The 25,114-nt window shown below is 44.1% G+C and overlaps 1 protein-coding gene across 3 annotated transcripts in view; it reads right to left on the reverse strand.

The window, feature by feature from the left end:
* Window positions 1-25,114, reverse strand: part of LOC108938619 (multiple C2 and transmembrane domain-containing protein 1-like) — a 118,805-nt gene that overhangs the window by 78,861 nt on the left and 14,830 nt on the right. For all 3 annotated transcript variants that reach the window (XM_029259469.1, XM_029259468.1, XM_029259467.1), the window contains exon 2: window positions 10,102-10,216. In XM_029259469.1, the coding sequence (XP_029115302.1) occupies window positions 10,102-10,216 (115 nt within the window). The remainder of the gene's footprint in view (window positions 1-10,101; window positions 10,217-25,114) is intronic.

Genomic DNA, 25,114 nt, shown 5'->3' on the forward strand with positions numbered 1-25,114 from the left:
ACCAAACTTTACACTTGACCCCATCTGATGCTGTGTGAGCCAAGGTTCCATAAGAGTTCTGGCAGCGCATCGTGCATCGTAACGCTGCTCTTTGCGCTCGCAGCTTCCACTCATGTCTTTTCATTTTATGAATCCTCCTCCGGGGCTCTAGGCTGTGAGATGCCACTTCCTCATTAGTCTTACATGACATCACAGTGTTCTGTCTGCACTTCACCATGGATACACGCTTGCCTCCTAATGGTACCCAGGCTGCATCCTTGGCACTCGCCCCCAGTCTCTACCTGGGCTCCTCTCACCTACCTTTGCAACAGGTAGTAGCTGCATTGTTGTCTCAACAGCAGAGTTTAAGGCACAGAGGAACCCTTTTCAAACCATGGGCAGAGCTCACGTCGAGATTCCATTCACTTTAAGTGCAGCTCATGCAGCGCAGGGCCTCAGGCACAGAGCAGGAGGCTCAAAGCACAAAGGCACGGTCCGTCACAGGCCAATCACACACACTATCAAAGCAGAGCACACAGAGGAGACCTGTGGGAACACAGGAAAAATACGCAAAGTCCACACAGACTGAGCCAGATTCAAAGCCACGTCCGAATGCAATAGGCAGCAGTTGTGAAGCACCAGCGTCACCTGCTGCACCACTGTGCCGGCAGCCTGAGATTCCTTATATGTGAACACAAGTGCTGGATTCAGTGTCACACTTAATGACTCGGCAGAGGGCAACAGAGTGCCGTGCGACACAAACCGGTAGTGCACACACCATCCTGTGCACCCTAAAGGACCACAGAGCTCCATGGCACAGTGGGTGTCCTCACACAGGAGCCTTACACCCATTTATTTGGTAACATTACCCCATATCAAACAGTAACAATGACCGAAATATCCACTCTGGAGATGAACGGCTTAATTAATTTAACCTTTACGTCTTATTTTGGCACTCAACTGAACAATAAAGGCAGAGTTTGAAATTGCGAAGGCCTTTAGTGAGAGATACCATCCACACGATCACCAGCACCCCTGGGACACACGGCTTTGCTGTCTGTTTGGTGCTGTAATTGTCCCATAAATAATTGAGGAATTAATGGAATCAAATGCAGCAGCTTCATTAAGAATGCATGTGAAGGGCAGGGAATCCCTTTGTTTTTATCTGTCCTTCAGCCAGTTTCAAAGTCCTACCTACAATCATGGTAAAAGCAGGGGATTTTTCTTTAGGACACACAAAACAACCTTTTATGGCAAAGTCATGGAGAACCTGCCTTCAGTGAACCTTACCTGGTTTCTGTTGTGTAATACTAACTAAAATTATTCTATTAATTTTTCGTTTAGCAGATTATTTTACTCAGGGAAACTTACATTATTTCACCCATTTATGCAGCTTGGTATTTGAAGGCAAATTTTCACTGCAGAGAATCCATCGTTGAGCCAAAGACCTTTTCTACTGCACACCATGGAGGTGGTACTAAACACGAACGAGGTACCATGGCCAGGGGAGTCTGGAGGTTCAGTGGTAAAAACTGAGTGCCCCAGCATCCAGCTCGAGGACCACATTCTGATCTGGTTCTCATTACCAGTGTAAGTGGCTTTACGTGTCCCAGCACAGGGTTTATGGAGCAGCGGGCCGGGCCACCAGCATGGACAGCATGGACATGCTCTAATACTAGATACAACACAGCCACTGGTGCAGGCATTAAATACTTGTTCTTACCATACGGGGCACTGAAGTCATTCTGAATCATAAATGTGTTATTTGCCAAACAAGAGCTATTTTCTCGATTATTCTGTGTTGGTCTCTTTGCTGGCTCAGCAAACCCCCCCCCACCCACCCTACATTTATTAATTTAGCTGATGCTTTTCTCCAAAGCTACTTAGAATGATGTGCCAATTTACATACATCAGGGTGATTTGACTGCAGCAATTTAGGGAAAAGTACCCTGTTTGAGGGTACTACAGCTGGAATTTGAACCTGTAACCTAAGGCTCCAAAGCAGTAGCATTAACCACTATTCGACCAGCTGACCTCCTGCCAGGTTCTGGTCAGGGTAAAGGCACTTAACCTAAATACCACACAGCCATTTAACAGCTGTGTAAATTACCTCTTGTATTTCTACTTTGTGCAAACAACTGCAAGCAAGTGCACACGACTAAAATATGTTTTACTGAAGGCAGCGTTTTTATAAGAAGCTGCAACTGCATTTGCAAAAAGGTCACCGCATTGCACAGGATCCTGTCTTTCTTGTGCAATGCACCCTGATGAGTTGTGATAAGTAACTGCAGGACCACTCCATCTGCTTCCCGAGGCTGGCCAAAAGCAGCGCCAACAGCAGATCCCCATCTCACCCCCCACCCAGATGGATACTGCCTTCTCAGTGGTGATGTGCCACAGAAAGCTAAAAACATCAGTTGTTTAATTTAATTTTCTCCATCAGAGTCTTCCTTACTAACAGTTTCCTCAACTGGGTGCGATGCTGGTTCGCTCTCCTGGTCTTTGACGTTCCTGACAGCCATAAATGGCACCTATTGCTTCCATTGACAATGTGAATAAATATCAGTGACTCATGAGTATCATGATCATAAAGTTTTTTTTCTCACTCAAGCACCATGTTCTGGAGGAATTTCTGGCTGTTGGCTTTGACTTGCCTTAAGAGTGAAATGGTATGTGGAACTCTGAACCAGTTGTTTTTTATTTGGCAGAAGTCCTTGTCTTGTATGACACGAGAAGCATTAGTGCCGGCATGTCAAACAAAAGTACTGGCAACCCCTGGGTGCGCAGATCTTTGCTCCAGTGTTCCTCATAAACTCCTTAAGTAACTCACAGCACCATTTGTCACATTTTGTTTGTGTATTTTTGAGATTATGGCTGTTGTGCTTAGCATTATGGAATTGGTACATTTATTAATTTAGCTGACACTTAAGCTACTTACAGGGATTTGCTCGTCTATACAGCAGGGCAGTTTTTGCAGTCTCTCAGTCCAAAATACCCTGTATAATAGTTATCACACAGCTGTATATTTGGGAAACGAAGCAGTAAATTTGCACCTACATCACGACATTATTAGTTAGCCACAATACTTTCATCATTTAGGCCAGGGAAATTAATCATTAAAAATTAGACTCATTAAATCCAGGAGCAAATGTATCCAGTCTGCCAGGAGCTGGCAGTGACTGTTCTTCATTAGAAAAGTACCAGAACAAATCAAAGTAATGCACAATAATAAATGATACAATCTGGAAGACCTACTATACAGAATCAAAGGTAGAACAACAGTCCAAGCTGCAGGTTTATGTTAAATGAATAATACATAATAAAAAGCAGTGGGCTGAAACTGTCCATGATGAGCCACATATAGTATATCGCAAGTCAGAAAAAAACTAAGTTAAGAAAAATCTCTCCTGGTACAAGAAACAACTTTATGATTCTCCATTGCACAAAACGTGATCAGGATATTTACCACTGCATACTGCATTAAAAAAAAAAAATGAAACCATACACACACACATTTTTAGAACCACTTGTCCCATACGGGGTCACGGGGAACTGGAGCCTACCCGGTAACACAGGGCGTAAGGCCGGAGGGGGAGGAGACACACCCAGGACGGGACGCCAGTCCGTCGCAAGGCACCCCAAGCGGGACTCGAACCCCAGACCCACCGGAGAGCAGGACTGTGGTCCAACCCACTGCGCCACCACACCCCCCTGAAACCATACAGTGATGAAGAAAGAGAGAGATCAGTTCATCTGCAGGAGATGGCTTCGGTGTAAAAGTACAGTAATTAAAGTTGAGGAAAAACCGGAAAAACATTGCTTTGGGCATTGTCATTCTTACACAACATTTAAAATATATTTCTATTAGTGTAAGGTGCCTGTGAATTCTCCAACCAATGTACTGCTGCTTTTTCCTTCATTACCTTCGTTTTCTATCATTTCCTGGAAATTCCTCTTTTTAAAAGGACCCAAACCTGCAGTACATGACTTTTTACAGTGGACTTAATGGCGCACTTAGTTTTCATTGGCATCGACTGAAGTTCCGACTTAACTACAGGGTAAATACAGTGCGTCCGCAATGGATTACTTGTTTGTACTTGAACTTAATGATTTCTATTGATCGTTCTTCTCTCAATTAAACTGATACGCTGTACATACCATATGAAATGCACTATATATTATTTATGTTAGAGATAAATACTGCACACCTATGGGTCAGTAACAACACAATTTTTTTGTACAATGCAAACGTACTTTATTTTATGGAAACAAACTGAATGCAAGTCTGTTTAGTTGCAATGAACTTTTCCTTTTTAGTACGGAGATAGAACCTCTGAGGAATCATAAGTAAATTCAACACTATTTAACAGTTTTAACTCTATGCTGCTGCGCGCCTTCAAATATGTACCGTTTACAACCTCTTAGAAAGTGAACTTCATGGATTCAGATTCTGTTGGGTCTCATTTTCCAAGACACTGTCTTTGTTCATTGGATGCAGGTTACCTTAATGCTCCCATGATCAGTAAGATCTCAGCAGGAGGGTGTGCCTTTAGCTCCATACACCTAAACTTTGGAAACTCGTATGATGTATCCTGGTTCATATGGTGGATTGTGACAAACTAACTATACTCTAGAATCACATCTCTCTTTCTGTTGATGTAATGCACTCATTTTATTTTTCTCTGAGATGTACACTGCTTTGGAGAAAAGTGTCTGTTTAATGAACACAGGTACGAAGGTAAATTAATAGTTTACCAGTTATTGCCAGGAATGTTTCGTCTGTCTCAGCCTTTAAATCCAAGCTTAAGACTTACACTCTGGCATTTCACGACCAGTGTAATTCCTGTTTGCTGTGTTTTTTCATTCTGTATAAAACTCTATAATCTCATTAGCTGAGCAGTTTCCCTACAATGATCACCAGCTAGATACCTTATGCATTTATTCAGTGCTCTGTGTCACTGTGTGAGAAGAGCATTCAATAAAAAAAATTGCACTGAACTGAGTATCAAAATCTGAAATAATCTGCTTTATAACCAAAGCAGTAGGAGCTGCACAGCGGTGTGGGTACTGGGTTTGAACCCAACCCCAGCTCTGTCTGAGAAGAGTTTACACAGGTTTCCCCTGGGTGCTCTAATTTCCTACCGGAACAAAAAAAATGGTGAAAGGTTTATGGAGAGACAGAGAGGGGTTTTTGACCTTGTGGTTTTCAATACTAGATACGCTTGCCTCCCTGACAAGGAGTTAAACTCATGACATGGCAGCATTACCCTGCGTCTCTCCTGCAGCCTTCAAAGGCTTTGGCGACAGCCATATACAAAACAAAGAAATTTATCTGCAGAAAGACAAGCACTCACTCAGCAATCTTGAATGCCCTGTGAATATGTACACGGGCCATCTGTGTGCTTTATTATTTACTATCTGAAGCAGCGGCACATAATGTCACAAATTTAAAAATTCACCCACCAGTTCCCTTGTTTTCCCTAGTTATGTAATCCTTTCACCAACTTCACAGACATGTGCTTCACTGTAGCACACATGGACAAAGATGCGAACAGCTATTTTAATAAATATTAGACATAGTTTGAAAACTGTGTGCTCCTTATTGAATATTATCACAGTCACGCTCGCACCTCAACCAGAAGCACCTGGCTGTAATTAGAGCATCTGGCTATAAAGAGCACCACTCTAGCATTTCTCAGTTGTGGAATCTTGTTTGAGACAACTGTCCCCTCTGTGCTCTTGTATCCTTCTGTGCGACCTTGTTTCATGCCTGTTCTCTCACCATCCCCTAACCCTGTTCCTCCACTCCCTGAATCTGACCACTTGCATCATCTCTCGACTACAACTTTTGATCCTCGCTACCACCCTGCTCACCGATTCACTGACCATTCGCCTGTTCCCAACCTCTGATCCCACTGTTCTGAATAAACAGTCCTGCACTTGGGCCCAGCGCCCTCTATTCCCTGTGACAAATATATTACTAAATACCCAGAGGTTTGATGAGGAATCTACAGTCAAATTGATTTTTAAAAATTAAAAACAGTGTGAACTTTCACAGCAAAGTGACTCAGTGCATGTTTCTGACATATGAATAAAAGCATTTGTCTCAGCAATATGTATTGTTTTTGTCATGGCTTTCATTATTTTTGGTCTCATACTGATACACCACCCCACTTCTAGCGCTGATCTTGCGCAACAACATTTGAAATACCAGCTTTATGTATGGCTTATGCATTTTTAGATTATTTCTACAAAGTGGGCACAGCGCATTGTGGGGGATGTAAAACCCCTCATGAACACAAAAACACAAATCGGGGTAATTTATGCCTCGCCCAACCCTTGTCAATTTCCTTTTACATCTCAAAGTCACTTGAGTCTCTCACACATTGATAGACTCACCTCTGGGTTTATTTTTAGATCATTTAAACTCATAAAAACAAATGTGCAAAGCACAATCCAGGAAGCAATCTCGAAAGTAAGAAAGAATAGAAACCCATATCCATTAAATTGCTCCAAACTCCATATTTCCAGTGTGGAGGTGCGGTGGGTTTGGCCGGGTCCCGCTCTCTGGCGGGTCTGGGGTTCGAGTCAATTCAGTTTTAGCCAATGTGTGTGTATGTATCTCCAAATTACCTTTTCGGTTGAGATCTCAAGGTATCTCGCAAAAGGTAAACTGTGCCATTGTCACTCGTGTAGTGTCTTTCCAGGGTATGTGATCGGGGGAAAAAAAAAAAAAAAAAAAATCAGAAAGATGTCAATTTAAAACCCATGATGGATGTAGCTGTTGAACTTTTAAGAAAGGCAATTAAACTATTTCTTCAGTAAACATTGTTCAGCATAACTGAGGAAAATTTTAAGGATCTCGATAAGCTTCTAATAAGTAATATGCAATGGTCTGTAATTCCAAAAAGGTAACTAAAGAAGCAAAAACACAGCTTTTAATTCTCCTGAATTCTCCTTACAGTATTAACAAATACTTTTCTTTGTTTCCTGTTTTTCATGTGTCAGTTTTGTTAGAAATAATTTGTATTATTAATGTGAAAAGCAGTGACGGTGAACAAATGCTCCTGCATTTGGTGGAGACTAACTTGTGTGTTCCAACATAACCAGGTGTGCACACTGCAAGGAAGCAACAGGTATATCGGTCAGAGCTGTTCCCAGGCAATCTAATGTTCCTTGGTTTGAATCCCACCCCTGCTTTCGTACCCTTGATCAGAGCACTTACACTAAATTGATGCAGTAAGAATACCCAGCTGTATAAATAGGTACGTAGCTGTGGGTGGCTTGTTATTCTAGAGAACCTAACACAGTAAATGACCTCAGGCTATGGTGTCAACTAAATAAAGGTTTATTTATACCACCCTGATTTTACAGAAGCTGTTCTTATCTTGAGACTCGAGCACGTATTTTCCTGATGAACAGCTTGGTCGTTTTAAACTCAGTAAATTTGTTTATGTGATATTAGAAGTTGAGCAGAGCGTAAAATTTACAGCACTTTTCTGCACTGCATGCATAATTTCATAACATCAGTAACATCTTCTCTCTTTCTGATGGAAAGCAATACATAATAAAACATGGCCGTGTTCATCAGAGCACAGAAAATTTACGAAAGGAATTCATAATGAACTCAAAATCGATATTATCTCAAATCAGTCGAAACAAAATGGAAAAGCACATAGAAATACACTGTATGAAACAAAGGAAACATCCCTACAGCAAACACAGCAACGTCTTTGTCTCCCTGAGCAAAACAAACATCTGTTTTTCACCGGACGGTGCAACCCATTCACCACCTGTCCCAAAGATTCAGTATCACCTTTTGATGGTGTGTCTTTCATACACCGAGGTGCAGGGTTAGGTACACGGAACAACACAGTCAATGCATCTTCAATGAAAAGTTACAAAACACACACACATTTTCAGAACCGCTTGTCCCATACGGGGTCGCAGGGAACCAGAGCCAACCCAGCAACACAAGGCATAAGGCCAGAAGGGGAGGGGACACACCCGGGACGGGACGCCAGTCCGTCGCAAGGCACCCCAAGCGGGACTCGAACCCCAGACCCACCGGAGAGCAGGACTGTGGTCCAACCCACTGCGCCACCGCACCCCAGTTACAAAACATTATGACTCAAAAAGATTACTTTTTGCTGAAGGCAGGCACTAAATATGATTGTAGGCAAATGGTTTACAGTATTAGAAGTGTTACGGGCGCTCTCATAATTATAAATAAAACAACATCGTACACAAACGTTCAAAAGTACACACACACACACACACACACATTCTCAGAACCGCTTGTCCCATACGGGGTCACGGGGAACCGGAGCCTACCCGGCAACACAGGGCGTAAGGCTGGAGGGGGAGGGGACACACCCAGGACGGGACGCCAGTCCGTCGCAAGGCACCCCAAGGGGGACTTGAACCCCAGACCCACTGGAGAGCAGGACTGTGGTCCAACCCACTGCGCCACCGCACCCCCCCGTTCAAAAGTATAATCTGCTTAATTCATAATTAAGGTCTGGAAGTTATGAATTAATCATTAATCATTATGAATTAGGTCTTTAAGGACTGGAAATGAACATCTGCATATGTCATTTATTAAATCATTTCAACCATTTATTTATATGTATTTAGACTAACTGGGGAGGGCAGCTGGCACCATAATGTGGCGAACGGCTGTCTTCGGACCCAAAGGTCACAGGTTTGAATCCCACCTCAAGCTGTAGTACTCTTGAGCAAGGTACTTAACCTCAAACTCTACAGTAAAATTACCCAGCTGTATAAATGGGTAAATAGTTGTAATTTGCTTTGGAGAAAAGTGTCATCTAAGTGAATACATGTAATGATTAGTGATTGTCACACTGGGGGCACACTGACAAAGCGGGTTTGGCTGGGGTCTGCTGTGTGGCGGGTCTGGGGTGTCTTGCAGTGGCCTGGCATCCCATCCTGGATGCTAGCGGCCTGTGTTGGCAAGTTAGGCTCCAGTTTGCTGTGACCCTGCTTGGGACAAGCAGTTGTAAACATTCTGTGTGTGTTGTCACACTAACTGCCTCACATTTCTTGCAATGTCATTTCATCTTTGGGCCTGTCAACCACTTCAAGGGTGTGGGAGAAACACAATAACATGGTTGCTCAGGTGAGCTGTGTGCTCTCCTCCACAATCATGTCAGCACACAGTACCTGCTGCAGCAGAGTGCCATATTTCATGGGGGGGCCTCTGAGGACTTCTAACAGCTGGCTGCTCAACAGGAGAGCCTATGAGCACATGACAACATGGGACATACTCTCACACAGTCCCAGCCATCAGACTTGGTATCTGAATATACACAGAATGTCCTGTTACTAAAACCCTGAAGGTTGGACTGTGGGAGCCACACAGACATGGGGAGAACATGCAAACACCACACAGACTGAGCAGGGATTGAACCCATGTCCTCTCACACCACCCAAGCACTATGAGACAGGCGCACTACTCGCTATGCTACCATACCATCCCATTTTAACTGAATAATGGCCATAAAGTAAAGTTGCAACATGAGACAAATAAGGAAGACGGCAATTGTACTTAAACACTGCCACTGTCACATACGTAGCTCTAAAGTTTCAACATTGAACCATATCTCATGCTCACTCATGTTGGTAGGGAAATGACACACTTGCACTCATTTATTTAGCTGACACTTTTCTCCATCTTACAATGAATTACCCAGATATAGAGCTGGGTAATTTCAATTGGACTACTTCAGGGTTAAGTGCCCTCCTCAAGGGTACTGCAGCAGGAGGTGGAATTTCAACATGAGTCCTTTGAGAAGAAAGAGGCACCGCCGACAGCGCCGTATTCTGGGGAATCCGACACACTCCAGATTTCGAACATGGGAAGTTTTCATTGTTGTTTCTCCCGAATCTTATGACCTACATTCCATAACTATATTTTCACAAGTTGTCAGGGTCCCTTTCACCTGATCATCAATTACAGAATCAATACAAACATGAGAACTCAGCCGGAGCAGTGGCAAGTAAAACATGTTTAAATAGCATACACTACTTCAGCAGTAAAGCAGAAAAATCGCTCGTTCTAAGCGTACATCATCCATTGTTCTTAGCAAGTGCAGCATGTACCTCCTCTGTCCCGAATGGCGAGATTGTGGCCTTTCTTCAGTAAGATGTCCAGCTGGTACATTCCTGGATTTTGAGGAGCTGCACCTGCATCACTTGGCGCCACCGGGTTGATGTCCTGAGGAACAACAAAGAAGCTTAAATCTCCCTTAGAACGAATTATCCATTATTCTCAACATTTCATTTGAATGAATTTATTAGTAGTAAACACCGAAGCTCCACTAATGTGAGTATAACCACCTGCCCCAATATCACTACATTAACTTATTAATTTAAATTAATAGTTCTCCAGAGTAAAAAGTTCACTAGTTACCCACGTGTTCTCACGTCATCATGCAGATGAGGACAAGTATAATACTTTTAATACTATTCATAATTCTTAACTTCTCTTACAGGATGAAAACAATACACAAAGGAAAGGTGATTCTTAAAGTCTGGGGAAAAATGACAATATCTGGCAACATAGAACAAAGAGAAAAACTGATTATTGTGACAATGTCAACTTCTATGTATAAAAAAGACATACTTTGTTGAGAAGACCAGACTCTGGAGCCACACCTGGTGCTCATTACTGCCATTCATAGCTCATTCAACGCTAGCAGTCTTACTGCATGCACCCCCCCCCCGCAAGGTAACACTTCGCTCTCCTCTCCGAGACCCGCACCTGCACACACTAAACACATTAAACACAAAGTTTCATCTTGTGTCCTTGTCTGATGAAGGAAAATCCAAAACCTCTTTCGCTTCCTGCTACTGACTTTGAGAACTTTGATGATAAAACTGTTTTATTAGGTCTACTTTTAGCTCATTTGCATAATTTGCTGTGAGGTTAGTATAGAAGATGACGGGATCCACATTACATTTCACAATTAGGGCAATGAATACAGTTTCACACAAGATTATTTAGAAAGTAATAAAGGTCATCAAGGGGATAGATAAAAGGTCTTTGTACAATCCTGGATTTGAACACATTAACACACAAATCAATAATATAAACCTGCAACCTGTATTCTGTAACATCTCACTTACTCTTCAGGTCACAACCGACTGCTGCTGAAGTGACGCTCCTTCTACACACTGTATTCAGAAAGTATTCAGACCCCTTCAAGCACCTTGAGCAAGGCATGCACCTTAAAGAACTCCAAAACAATTACCCAGCTGTATAAATGGGTAAATACCTGTAAGTAGCTTATCAGTAGAGAAAGGCAACAGCTAAATTAATAAATGTAAATATATTCATTAAATATTACAAAAACATTCATAGTACTAGGCAGACTGCAGTATTATTGTTACCGTTCTTCCTTATTTTCCAGGAAAATTAGAACTATCCAGAGTTTGTTCTACATTAAAAAGTCTTCATAAAACTCAACCATTTTGGTCAAGGAGTCACCATTACATACAAGTCTTGTAAGCAGATGTGTTGCGAGCTTCCTGCTCAGCAGCCTTCCTGAGTGAACCTTCGCTCTGGAACTCAGAAGTGGACCGTGGGGCTCACGCTCCACGCTCTTCCCGCGCTTCCCGGAACATGTTCAGAGCATGGTCCACAGTGGGCATCCATTTGCATGTCCACCTGCCAGGTGCACACATCTCCATTTGCATCGGTGCCCCCGGCGATGGTTCGGCTTTTGTTTCCTTTCCCAGCGAGAAGCACGACCCAGCCGCAGCCAGCGAGAGAGCATTCAAATCAGGCAACATATGCAAGGACAGTAAGCTTACGTCACTGGTTCCCTGAACCTTGGAGAAAACAAGGGTTTGCCTTTTTAATGCCATGTTACCGCTAAACGCACAGAAACATATAAATGTCGTGACATAAAGCAAAAAGCCATCAAGCTCAAATTTTTAGGATTGACCATAAATGCGTGGTTTGGTCGGTGAGCTTTCCACAGAGTCTCTGCCCTGTCAACGCCTGAATGATGGCTCTTTGCTATTTCTTCTCTATACAGCTTCATCCTCATCCATCCATAAGTAGCTGAAAGCACATACTGTATTTTTGAGTTGTATGATCCATCAGCGTGGTGCAGCTGTGACTCCTCCGTAACACTGAGGATGTTGCCCTAGCTTTGCTACAGCACACACTGCCCACACACACCCTCCTCATTTCCAGCGCTCCGCACTGATGGGAACATTGCCATTTATTCATTTAGCTGATGCTTTTCTGCAGAGCAACTTACAAAATTAAGCTGCTTACAATTATTTACCCCTTTACACAGCAGGACAATTTTTAGTTGAGCTTAGTGAGTTAAGTACGTTGCTAAAGGGTACTACAGCTGGAGGTGAGATTCAAACCTGCGACTTTTGGGTCCAAAGCCAGGAGCACTAACCACTCTGCTCTCAGCTCCCACTAAAACACCACCACACGCGTGACATAAAGCTCAGTGTAAATATCCCGAATGATTCGCATCAAACAAAAAATCTGTCTTGCATAAAAAACGGTGAAAGACGTACCCCTCAGCGCAGTGACACTATGACAAAAGGTCAGTTTGAGAAGAACACTTATTTTCACAGCTGATATGACAATTTTTAACGATGTGTTCGTGTAAATGGTGGCTAAGGTAAAACTGTGAAGATACGATAAACCCCAGACATAACAAGGGGGTGAAGGTGTCCTGCTCTCTTTCGGGTCCACTTGAAGAAAACAAAACTTGGCACTGCCTCGTGTTGTCATGTGCCTGGCATCAAACCAGAAACCGTTGCCAACAAGCTGCATAATAGGGATTAGGGATAAGGACAGGTTTTTTATAGGTGCTTCGCAATATGACAGACTTCCAGAACAACGAAGATACCCACATTCCAGGTTCAACTACTTGTTGTAACACAACGTAACCTCTCCATTCTACACTTCTTACAATTTATAGCAATTATTTAACTCAAGACAAATGCCTAGTGTAGAGTCATACCACTGGGATATGAACATTAAAAATGGTATCAGTGCACTGATGCTGTTTTTGTAAGCAATACACCTAATTATTTAGCTGACATTTTTCTCCAAAGTGACTTCCAATGAACTCTGTGGTGTTATCAGCCCACACACCTTATTCACCCAGGTGACTTACACTGCTGGATACACTACTTACAAGGGGTCACTCATCCATACATCAGTGGAACATACTCACTCTGTCACTCACACACTATGGGTGAACCTGAACAGTAGGAGGAAACCAGAGCACCCAGAGGAAACCTGCACAGACACAGGGAGAACATGCAAACTCCACACAGACTGAGCAGGGACTTGAACACACTTGCTATAGCACCACTCAGGCACTGTGCAACAGCAGTGCTACTCGTTGTGACACACACACACACACACACACACACACACACACACACACACACACACACACACACACACACACACACACACACACACAGTTTCTGAACCGCTTGTCCCATACGGGGTCGCAGGGAACCGGAGCCTACCCAGTAACACAGGGCGTAAGGCCGGAGGGGGAGGGGACACACCCGGGACAGGACGCCAGTCCATCGCAAGGCACCCCAAGCGGGACTCGAACCCCAGACCCACCAGAGAGCAGGACTACGGTCCAACCCACTGCACCACTGCACCCCCCCCACATACCCTACAAACAATACATATTGCCAGATACACTTTGTGTCATCGTGAAGGAACAAGAGTGACAGCAGATACAGGAACATGGGGAACCTGGAGAGCCATAAAACCTGGGATAAAAGTGTAAGCGACAGACAGAGAGAGTGTGTGTGTTCCACTGATGTATGGATGAGTGACCCACTGTAAGTAGTGTATCTAGCAGTGTAAGTCACTGCGGTGAATAAGGTGTGTGGGCTCATAACACTACATAGACTCCATTGGAAGTCGCTTTGGAGGAAAGTGTCTGCTAAGTGAATAAATGTAAAATGTAATGTTAAAGTGTCACCCTGATTCTTAAACAAAAAAAAACCTTGTTGAATGACAGATCACATGTAACCGTTCAACATATTGTAATGTCACTGCTGATTGTACCATGAATCTGATGAAGACCCTAACGCTAACTGTCGCTTTCCTCAACAAACTGTACTCATTTTCTATAGTAACGGTAAAATCTACTGACCACACTGTGTGAACAAAAGCACAGGGAAAAAAAACATATGCACACACACACTGCAGCAGAGCTGAAGTAAGAGTTGTGTGCCCTCTTGCTTTGTGTACTTATACAGGATATAGGGAGGCGTTATGGAATTGTAAGATGGATGACATATTGTGTAGCACCTTCCCAGAGTTCCAGGCAGCAGGCTCTACCACACTTCCTTGAGCCCACACGCCATCACCCCTGGCCCTGACAGCCACCTTCGTGAGCTATTTTGGAAGGAGTGCACAGCGCAACACTGTGCCTTTACTGGCTTTAACAAGCAGATGAAAGAAAACACGCGAACGCATTGAAATGTGAGGTGAGCCGTTCCTCTCTCATTATTTCTCAATAAAACTGCATTAAAAAGGGGAGAACAATGAACCAATTTCAGAGACACTTCATTGGCATACACCTGACAGTTACTCACACACACACACACACACACATTTTCAGAACCGCTTGTCCCTTACAGGGTCACAGGGAACCGGAGCCTACCCGGCAACACAGGGCATAAGGCCAGAGGGGGAAGGGGACGCACCCAGGACGGGACGCCAGTCCGCCGCAAGGCACCCCAAGCGGGACTCGAACCCCAGACCCACCGGAGAGTAGGACTGCGGTCCAACCCACTGCGCCACCGCACCCCCAGTCCGACAGTTACTCATTTACATTTATTTACTTAGCAGATGCTTTTCTCCAAAGCAAGTTCCAATGAACCCTATTTAGTGTTATCAGCCCATACCTTATTCACCAAGGTGACTTACGCTAGTACTCCCCTTAAGGGTACATATAAACCATGGTAACTACCAGTGAATGGCACACTTACAGGGTGTAACATTTTACAGTGTTTTGTATCATTTTAAATTTATATTGATTCCTTGGGGCTTGAACCGCCATCTATCATTTGTTTTCCTCACTGCCTCTTTTCCCACGTCCGCACTCAGCACAGGCTTCTCATCAAGTCCCCCGGCGAGCTGCAACACAGGACAGCGCACACAGAGTGGGTGTTCATTAGCAGCACACGGGGAGCGGAACACCACACCGACATGTGATATGCCCTCCGCCCCCATCACGGAACCAGAATGTCATCAATCACAAGAGCTGCGTTGCGCTCCTTCCCTTTTCCGCTTGCTCTGCTGCCGCATCCCTGTTCTGAAACTGGTGCCCTGCTGCTGCAGAGCTGATGCAACGACTCGGGACGGGACACGCCGGGTTTGCTGTCATATGTACACAGAATTGGGAGTTCAGGTTGTTTCTGGCAAAGGCAGTCGTTCCAGACAGCATCCTTCACACAACCGCACACTTTCTCCAACGGAGAAATCCTGCAGATTAGGCTCAGATGAATGTGCAGCCAATATGGACAAAGCCAAAGGCAAACCTTAACCGCCGCAAACAGACAGAGCTATATCAGACATGGAAAAGTTTCTTTATGTAAAAGCCCCAAATGCTTGTTACATAAATGGACCAGGGAGGAAAAACTGCTGCGTTACGAGAGAATCGTTTGAAGAGTGTGGGATTTACAGTGTTAGGGTTCGTGTGCTTTTCCACCACAGCGTTCAGGGTCACACTCTCATACATGCTGTACGGTGCACTGCACACTATTGATATTATAAAAGTGGGACCAAGGAGAAGTCGAAACCCAGCACACAAGGGCTCGACAGCACATCCACTCACAGCGATGTAACATAATTTGGCCAGAAGACACTGGGAGATGAGAAATGTGTTCTTCCTGAGAAAGGAAAGAGAATGAAAGGCAGAGAGAATGAGAGAGCGAGAGAGGAGATGGTGGCAGTATTTAGTTATAATTACAGTGTAAATGAGTACCTCACCCTGAGATTATTGCCTTCTGTGTATCAATTTCTCCATCCAATTCCATGAGGAGAAAAGACTGTACAAGGTCGCGATTAATCATTATGTCAGTATATTTATCATCCTGACGTAATGCAATGACATGCGTCATGCCATCTATAGTGTCAGGATGCAAGCAGGAGAAGTAGACAGTTCACACCACATGTCCCGTGGGGAAATGTATGAGGGCTCTCTGTCACTGTAGACTGTGTATAGTAGCAGAAGAACTGATACATAAATCAGCACATGGCAGATATTTAATATGCTTATTCTTCAGTTCTCCAGCTCATAAATGTACACAGTATATGAGTATAACCAACCTGACACAAACACACATTAAAGAGAGCGGTGCCCTGCATCTCCTGCACTATGACATACAGTATGCACCCAGAATAGACTCTGGACAACTGCAACCTTACTTCTGACAAAGGGTAACTGATAGCAAGTGGATGGATGGATGGATGGATGGATGGATGGATGGGCGAACGGACAGGCGGGGGGGTGGATGGATGGATGGATGGAGGACTTATAGAAAATTGTAAAACTGTGTGGACCTAGCTCAGAGCCACACATTAGTGACTCAAAGCTGTCTGTTGATACCTACTCACGCCACATGCACACCCAACTTTGCAGCTCACCATCTGACACACATGCTTCCAGAGAGAGTAATTTATATTTATTTACTTAGCAGACACTTTTCTCCAAAGCAACTTCCAATGAACTCTATGTAGTGTTACCAGCCCACACACCTTATTCACTGCGGTGACTTACACTGCGAGTTACACTACTTACACTGGGTCACTCATCCATACATCAGTGGAATACACTCTTTCTGTCACTCACACACTATGGGGGAACCTCAACAGCATGTCTTTGGACTGTGGGAGGAAACCAGAGCACCTGGAGAAAACCCACGTAGATCAAACCTACGTCCTCACGCACCAGCCAAGCGCTGTGAGAGCAGTGCTACCCACGGTGGGTAAAAAAAGACTGACAGTTACTTCTCATCACAGAAGTTGATTGGAAACTTGATGGTCTTCCACACTTGCAAGGTAAATATAGCAGCTGTTAGTGACATTTTTTTTCCAACTGTGGTTTCACAAAGGATCCTTCAGGCTTGCCCACACTGATATAGTAGACAGGCCCTGTAGTGGTGCCATGGTGAGCCGTGCGAGCAAACAGTACAGTGTCATATGTGGAAGTGACACACAACTTTTCTCCTGTTTGCACGTCCAGCTGCATCTTCTAACTTGGCAAAATGGCTCAACTGCAACAGAGAGACTCCCCTACATGCAGCTGCATGATACAGGCAATGAGAGAAGGTGGAAGCCAAGCGTTCAAGACTGTCAGATCTCACTGCCATGAACAAGAAATCCCAAAGTGTGAAAAGGCCTACCGTCTTACAGTTTGACCTGTTTCATCAAAGTTATAACAGCACAACATGTGAAAGTTCAAGTATCTTGCAGGTACTTCATGTTTTGGTTTCTGGAGGTTGCTACTCTGATTCGTAGTCAGGATCTAGGCAACAGGATTGTACATTTACATTTACATATTTAGCAGACGCTTTTCTCCAAAGCAACTTCCAATGAACTCTCTGTAGTGTTATGAGCCCACACACCTTATTCACCGCGGTGACTTACACTGCTAGAGACACTACTTACACTGGGTCACTCATCCATACATCAGTGGAACACACTTTCTCTGTTACTCACACACTATGGGGGACCTGAAGAGCATGTCTTTGGAGTGTGGGAGGAAACCAGAGCACCAGAAGATTTACACTGCTAGATACACTACTTATACTGGGTCACTCATCCATACATCAGTGGAACACACTCTCTCTCTGTCATTCACACACTATTATAAAGTTTCAACTCTGGCCACAATGTCTAGAAAGTACCTTAAGATCTTTTCACCTTCTTCAATATGTGAACCCTGGGCTGTAGAGCACAGACAGACATTTTGAGTTTTCCTTTGCATCAGTTTTGGAGAACTGATGAAATATGAAGGTTTACACTGACATTCATTCATTTAGTAGACGCTTTTCTCCAAAGCAACATATATCTCAGGTTTAAGTTATATTCTGCATGTTTTAAAGGTTATCATTCAAAATAAGGTTTCCAAAATATATATGTATTTCACCTATACACAGGCCATAACACACACATTGGCTGAAGCTGCTTGCTCCAAGGAGGGTCGTGGCAAGCCAGAGCGTAACTCGGCAACACAGGGTGTAAGGATGGAGGAGGAGGGGACACACCCAGGATGGGATGCCAATCTGTCACAAGGCACCCAAAGCGGGACTCAAACCCCAGACCCACTGGAAAACAGGGCCCGGCCAAACCCGCTGCACCACCACACCCACCCAGGCCATGACAAAATTCTACAAATACAGACAAAAATGCATTGCCTTTCATGCATAAGCAGAGCCAGCACAGCAATGAAAATGGCGTTTCCAAACCAGGAGTGGAGCCTCAAGTTTTCCAGGCATCCAAAAGGACCAGGTGTTGTGAGATGGACAGAAAAAAAGCAAATGAGGATTTGGTTGGACAGAACCAACAGGTGGCTCTGTGATCACTCTGTGGTTCAGGTCCTGGTTTATACGGCAGGCAAATTTAATGCATATTGTAGTCACCATCATTTAGAGAACAATCACAGGCAAAACATCAGAATTCAAATGGGACACAGTGATAAAACCAAACACACGCACACACATTTTCTGAGCCGCTTGTCCCATACAGGGTCACGGGGAACCAGAGCCTAACCCGGCAGCACAGGGCATAAGGCCGGAGGGGGAGGGGACACACCCAGGACGGGACGCCAGTCCGTCGCAAGGCACCCCAAGCGGGACTCAAACCCCAGACCCACCAGAGAGCAGGACCCGGTCCAACCCACTGCGCCACCGGACCACCTAAAACCAAATATTTTTTATGAAAGACCGGCTGCTGCGGACAAACACAAGAGGTCCATGACCCGTATCACTAAAAGCGCAAATGAATTAATCAGATTGTAAAACCTGCTGTAATTATCACCCCGAGAGGCTAGTCCTCTAAGAGCTGGATATGAATGTAAATGGGACAGTGCAGGATTTACCAAAAAACTGCTTCCATCCATATTCGCAGGTAATGACAGCACAGGTGGATATTTTGAAGTCCAAGAGAAAAACTCATTGAAAAACATCTCAATAAAAAAAAAAAAACCACTAAAGATGGGCCTTTTGAAACCTGTGTTTTTAATTGCAACATGAGATAAATGACTGAAAAGTGAATATTTGATATGCAGAAGATGAATATAAAGCACTTCAAGTGGTATGCAGGAAGCTCAATGCTCTGCAGAGAGAGTATCACACAGTTCCACCCCTGATGTTTAATGTATTGCTTCCTGAAATGTGGGGGAAAAAAAAGACCATTAATGCTGCGGCACATTTTATAGAAAACAATGCTCCTGGGGGTCTAAAGTGGCAATTGCAGCCACCTTGGAACTCGCCCAAGGAGGAAGGCACACTGAAAACCCATTGTTGGGCTGCGTCTGTCATCCCCGCAGTACACAAATCCTACTGAGGCTACACACTGTGTCCCACACGATGTCCCAAAAGCTGGTCCCAAAACGCTGCACACGGATAGTGGTGAATGGCCACTACAACCGTGTGTAAAGAACACAGCCTTTCCCACCAGAGGAAAAAAGTACATCTCAGCCGTTCCCCTCCCAGCACCTTCTCCCTCAGCCGCACCTGTGCGCTCAGTCACGTACATTGCAAATGCTCAGTTTCAACAGTGGTGCAAAATAAAACGCACTTCTGGCTACATGTTGCTTGCAAGTGACCCAGAGGGATTCACTGCAAAAACAAAAAACCCAAAGTAGCCAAACAGGGTTACTAAAGCAAATACTGGTCATACAAGAGCGTATATAAACATACACATTGAATTAAATGACACATTTAATTAGGACTGAAATGAGAAAACGAAAGATCTTTGGAAGCATTTTTCAGTTTCTGGAAAAGATTTCATTCGTTTGAATGAAAAGAGCAATTTGGAGAAACGTAAGCAGATGGGAAAGGGATCTATAAGCGGAAAGCCCATCATTTGCAAGGCGGGTTACACAAAACAGGGAGTCACGTTACATTACCAATAATAATAATAAAATCCCAGTGCATTAGCAGCACAGGGAGTGCGGTAAGTGTGTGTAAGTGTGTGCGTACATACGGTCACGGTCAGGCGGTGTTCCACTGAAGCGAGAGCCGGTTCAGTCGTCCACCTTCACTGCTGCACAGCACTGCTGCTGCTGCCAGATGTCTCTGTCCTATATGGGAGGGAGCCCAGGACACACACACACACATGCACGCGCACACACACACCCACACCCACTCCCACACTGAGCAACTTGCTGTAACCAAAGCTCGTCAATGTTCTCAAAGCCTTTAACGCCAACACACAAATAATGACCTCTTCTCCAATCCTGCACACACAAAAATACTTCTTACAATCACACACACACACAGCAGCCAGCTATCAAGTATGGGGAGAGACACTCAAGCACACCAAAACACTTACACACACACACACACACACACACACACACACACACACACACACACTCTACTATATCCCCATTCACTCAGTACGCATTAGAGAAAGGTCAGTGTAATTTTGTGTCCAGAAAGAGGAGAATGCAGTGTGACACGAAAGAGCATCATCGTTGAGGTTCTACAAAGAGTGCTACGTCTCCCCCCTCTGGTTGAGTTAGAGCCTCTGTCAGCTTCTGGCAAGTCCCCCTTCTATCAAGTGTCCTAATGTCACATACGGAAAACTGAATTCTTCATTACATGCCAACATGCAGCGTCAGTCAAGGAACATGGTGAATTTAACATAATGTCACTTGATGTACACTAAAAACAGATGTACTTTGTAAATAGTCCCTAAATGACACATTTTCACACCCAGAGAAGCTCGAGGAAGCTGAAGTATTGGAAGGCACCTGCTCTCAAATGGTTTAGAAAACACATGCAACTGTGTGAATATTGGAAATGTGCAAATTTCAAAACTTTATAAGTTGATTGTAAATATCTACCTATCAGTTGAACAAGAATACATTTAATTCTTGAAGAACGCAACAATATTCATTGGAAAGGTCTTTCCTGAGAAGCAAGTGGGAAAAGATGCCATTTCCATTCGTCACAAAAGTCATTACAATTTAAACGCAGCAGGAAATGGACTGAAGCGCTCTTGCTGTGCAGGCTGCTTTACGGAACCAGTGTAACCTGTTCCACTCCACCATCCACAAGACCTTTCATTTGAGCTAGACCCTGAGAATCCCTGCGGGCCGCTAACACCCCTTTGGGAGTCACTGTTTGCATCAAATCCACCGAGTTCCATGAGTTCCATGACAAAACTAGACAGAGGAACTGGGCAAACCACTGAAACAAAACACAACCTGCAAATCTTGAGTGAAAAACTGCGAAACTCAAGGAAGCGGCGTTCGGATCGACATAATTAATCTTTTTTTTTTCCAAGAGCAATCAAAGTTGTAGTGTGTCCAGTAGACTTTAGATATAAAAAGTACATCACTCGTATGACTCACACACACTAAGTATACTAAAAATATTCCAAGTACACACACATTTTCAGAACCGCTTGTCCCATAGGGGGTCGCGGGGAACCGGATCCTACCCGGTAACACAGGGCGTAAGGTCGGAGGGGGAGGGGCCACACCCAGGATGAGACGCCAGTCCATCGCAAGGCACCCTAAGCGGGACTCGAACCCCAGACCCACCGGAGAGTAGGACTGTGGTCCAACCCACTGCGCCACCGCACCCCCTATATTCCAAGTATCATTCATTAATAATGAATAGGTAAGGCTTGAATGTGGGACTGCAGGGTCCAAAGGCAGCAGCTCTAACCCGTATGCTACCAGTTGCCCCTTTTATCCATCCCTACAGCTCGTCCAATGAATGGATGCAGTCGAGGTACTCCCTGGATGGGGATCCAACACACACACACACACACACACACACACACACACACACACACACACACACACACACACACACACACACACACACACACACCTACTTCAGAGTCACCAGTTCATCTGAAACAAATATCTTGGGACTACGATGAAATCCTTGCAAACACAACAGTTTGTCTAGACTGACATAGGTTTGAACCAAGGCCCAAACACTGTGACACACTAGCTGCACCTCCCATGTCAAGGTGTTCCTTATTTTAAATATATTCCTTCAGAATTTGCTAAATTAATTATAACTATATATTTTGCACTCCAGCTATTAAATCCTCACTGTACAAACATTGTTTCAAGTACTATTCATAAAGAACTCTCTATAAGCTGTGGTTTAAATGGAAATCAATATTTCATTACAGGTCTAGTTAAGATTGTTTGCACCAAGAACACCGGTAAAAATGAGTTCTATCCTAAATGAGTTGGTTTCTTTTATATTTTGAAAACAGTTTAGGCCCGTATAGTACCAGTTTTATGCTGCAGCGCTCTGCACGGGTCCTGCTGTCTTTCCTGCTCATGCATTCCCACGCAGTTATCAATGATAAACAGAGACAAATGAGCTTTTCCGGCCGGCACCACCTGGCTGCTAGTGACACTAGAGCATCTCAAGATGCGCAACACAATACCCAGAGAGGTGACCGATGAATGAGTCAAAGATTCTTGTAGTGAGCGCAAAGGCTATGTGCAAAAGCTTTATGAAAAGGATGTAAAGTATGTGGCTGTCATGTAGAGGAAAGAAAGACATCACCATCCCTGAGTACCATCGCGGGGTACGAACAATATCCTGAGACACACTAGTGCAGGAGCATTAGCCCAGAATGTGAAGGAGGAACCAAAAAAAGTATGTTCAAGTCAAGGAGGTTTCTATCAAGCGATCGACCTCTGTGCATCATCACTGCAGTGTGATGCAGGAGGAATGTGAGGAACAGATGAGATATTGTAAATGAAGCTTATAACGGGTATGAGCTGTCTCTGTACCGCAGACCATGACCACGGGGTCACCTGAGGCCTCATTTTTTTCAAATGAAAAAAAAACGTTATTTTACTGAAAGTAATGTATATATACCTTTCAAGATTTTTTGAAGAAGCTGAGGTTACAATGTATAGGCAGTCCTCCTGTAGCCCACAAGGTCTAAAATTCTGAGAGGAAGCATTAAAGCAGTTACTGAAGCGTAGTTTTTGCTCTGTGCAAACCACATCAGTCAGGTGGATGGATGCTGCACCCTTTGTTTGATCAGAATGATGATTTATAGAAAACAAAGAAAGAAACTAGCCTCGTCTACATCTGCAATCTTTAATAAACAAGAGTTAGTCAAGCCTAGGGGCTGACAAGGAATCATTTTGGGAAAGAGCATCTTTATGTAGGCGCTGACTGTTCCGCTGGACCAATATGAGCCTCGGCTACAGATGTCACAATGTCAGATATTGACGGTACGACCATAATTTCAGGAAATATTTCAAATATATGAATAAAAGTTAAGATAAAATTAAGTTCAAACAAAAAACAGACACGCATGAAAATCTGAATCTACCTTTTGAATAAACAGTGAAAGGCTGTAAGACGTATTTTTTCCATGAGGACTGTTTGACTACTTTTTCTGCAACAGAACCTTTTCCAGTCTTTTCAGTCTATGGTATGGAGTAGAAATGTGAGCGTGTTCTCATTTTCAGGGCTCACTCTTGACCTCTGAGGGAATAAGATATGGCCACTCGTGCTACACTCTGTATCTGAAGGCAAGCTTGTAACCGGGATGCACATGAACTTTCTGGCTACTTTCAAAAGATGTGGCCTTTCTTCCATGTGTGTCGTCCAAAGAGCCAATAGGTCAGCACCAGGGTTAACTGCACACAGGGACAAGTACAGACCTTCTCCTCTCTTGGTGAGGACAGTCAATTTACTGATGTTTTGTTCTTTCTTGCATTGGTGATTTGTTGCAATGATCCAGACAGACTTCCACATTTCTTCATTTCTCCTCTCCTTTTCCCTAGTCATCACCTTGTGTGGTTGCTACTGGAGACTGTTCTGTGCGTAAAGTTTCTACTGGTGCCCGTGTCAAAGCTTCATCCACACACACCTTAACTCCATCATCAAAATACTCAGCAAAGTTTCCCTCAAACCAGGGACCCACAAAAGAGGGGATGTTCGGCACCCTTTTCCTTTCCTCGTATGCCTTAGCTGTAGTCACAGGTCTTCTTTTATTACCCAGGTCATCTGTTGGGTGACTATGTTCTTGCCTTCTTATTCTCAGAGGACTTCACTGTTGGCGAGCTCCAGGACTGGTTTCAGGGAGGACAGTTCTCTGAGGACAGGGCATCAGTTAAGTCATGTAGAGGGCTGAGCATCTGTCTCACATCCTCCAGGACACTGTTATCACTGTTGTCGTTGGAATGCTGCTGCTCCAAGAATCTAAGGATCATTCCTAATTTCGATCCCTGCCTGGTGACCACACGATTAATCAGTGAATGCTCAGGGATGTTCACTTCAACCTGCTTTTCCTTCAGCTCTCGTTTCTGCTTCCGGCTTCTAGCAAACCCCTAGAAATCCTTGGATCAGGTATCGGCATGGCACAGTCCACCCTTTGTACATATCTTGAGGGAAACTACCAAGTTTAAATTGTGACCAAATCATGAAAACCAAACAGAAGGGAAATGCTTAAACATCTTTGCCATGTTAGCGGCGTTGTGAGTTATATTTCCAGGCGCACTTTCTTTACCTTCCATTCCTGGTGCATGTATCCCACCATTTCAGTGACCACTTATTTGGGAAATACACTATCTCAAAGCCATGAGCCTTTAGCGGCTAATCAGAGGAAACAGAGAAGCGTAAACCTCATGCAGGATTCTCCTCCATCACCACCGCTGGACTACAGACCTGCTGTTGCACCAAACCGTTCACCTTCTTCCAGCTGTTTCTCCAAACCAGCTTTCACTTCTTTGTGTATCCTTGGGGTTTTGTCTGTGGAAAAGTAGCTTCTTACTGGAACCTTGTATTGTAGCACTGACTTCTTTGTCACATGAATAAATTCAGGTGTGTCAGCAATCTGAATAAAGTGACATCAAACCCTTGGAGACAA

The sequence above is a fragment of the Scleropages formosus genome, chromosome 17 (assembly GCF_900964775.1).
Source record: "Scleropages formosus chromosome 17, fSclFor1.1, whole genome shotgun sequence".
In the NCBI taxonomy this organism is placed as follows: domain Eukaryota; kingdom Metazoa; phylum Chordata; class Actinopteri; order Osteoglossiformes; family Osteoglossidae; genus Scleropages; species Scleropages formosus.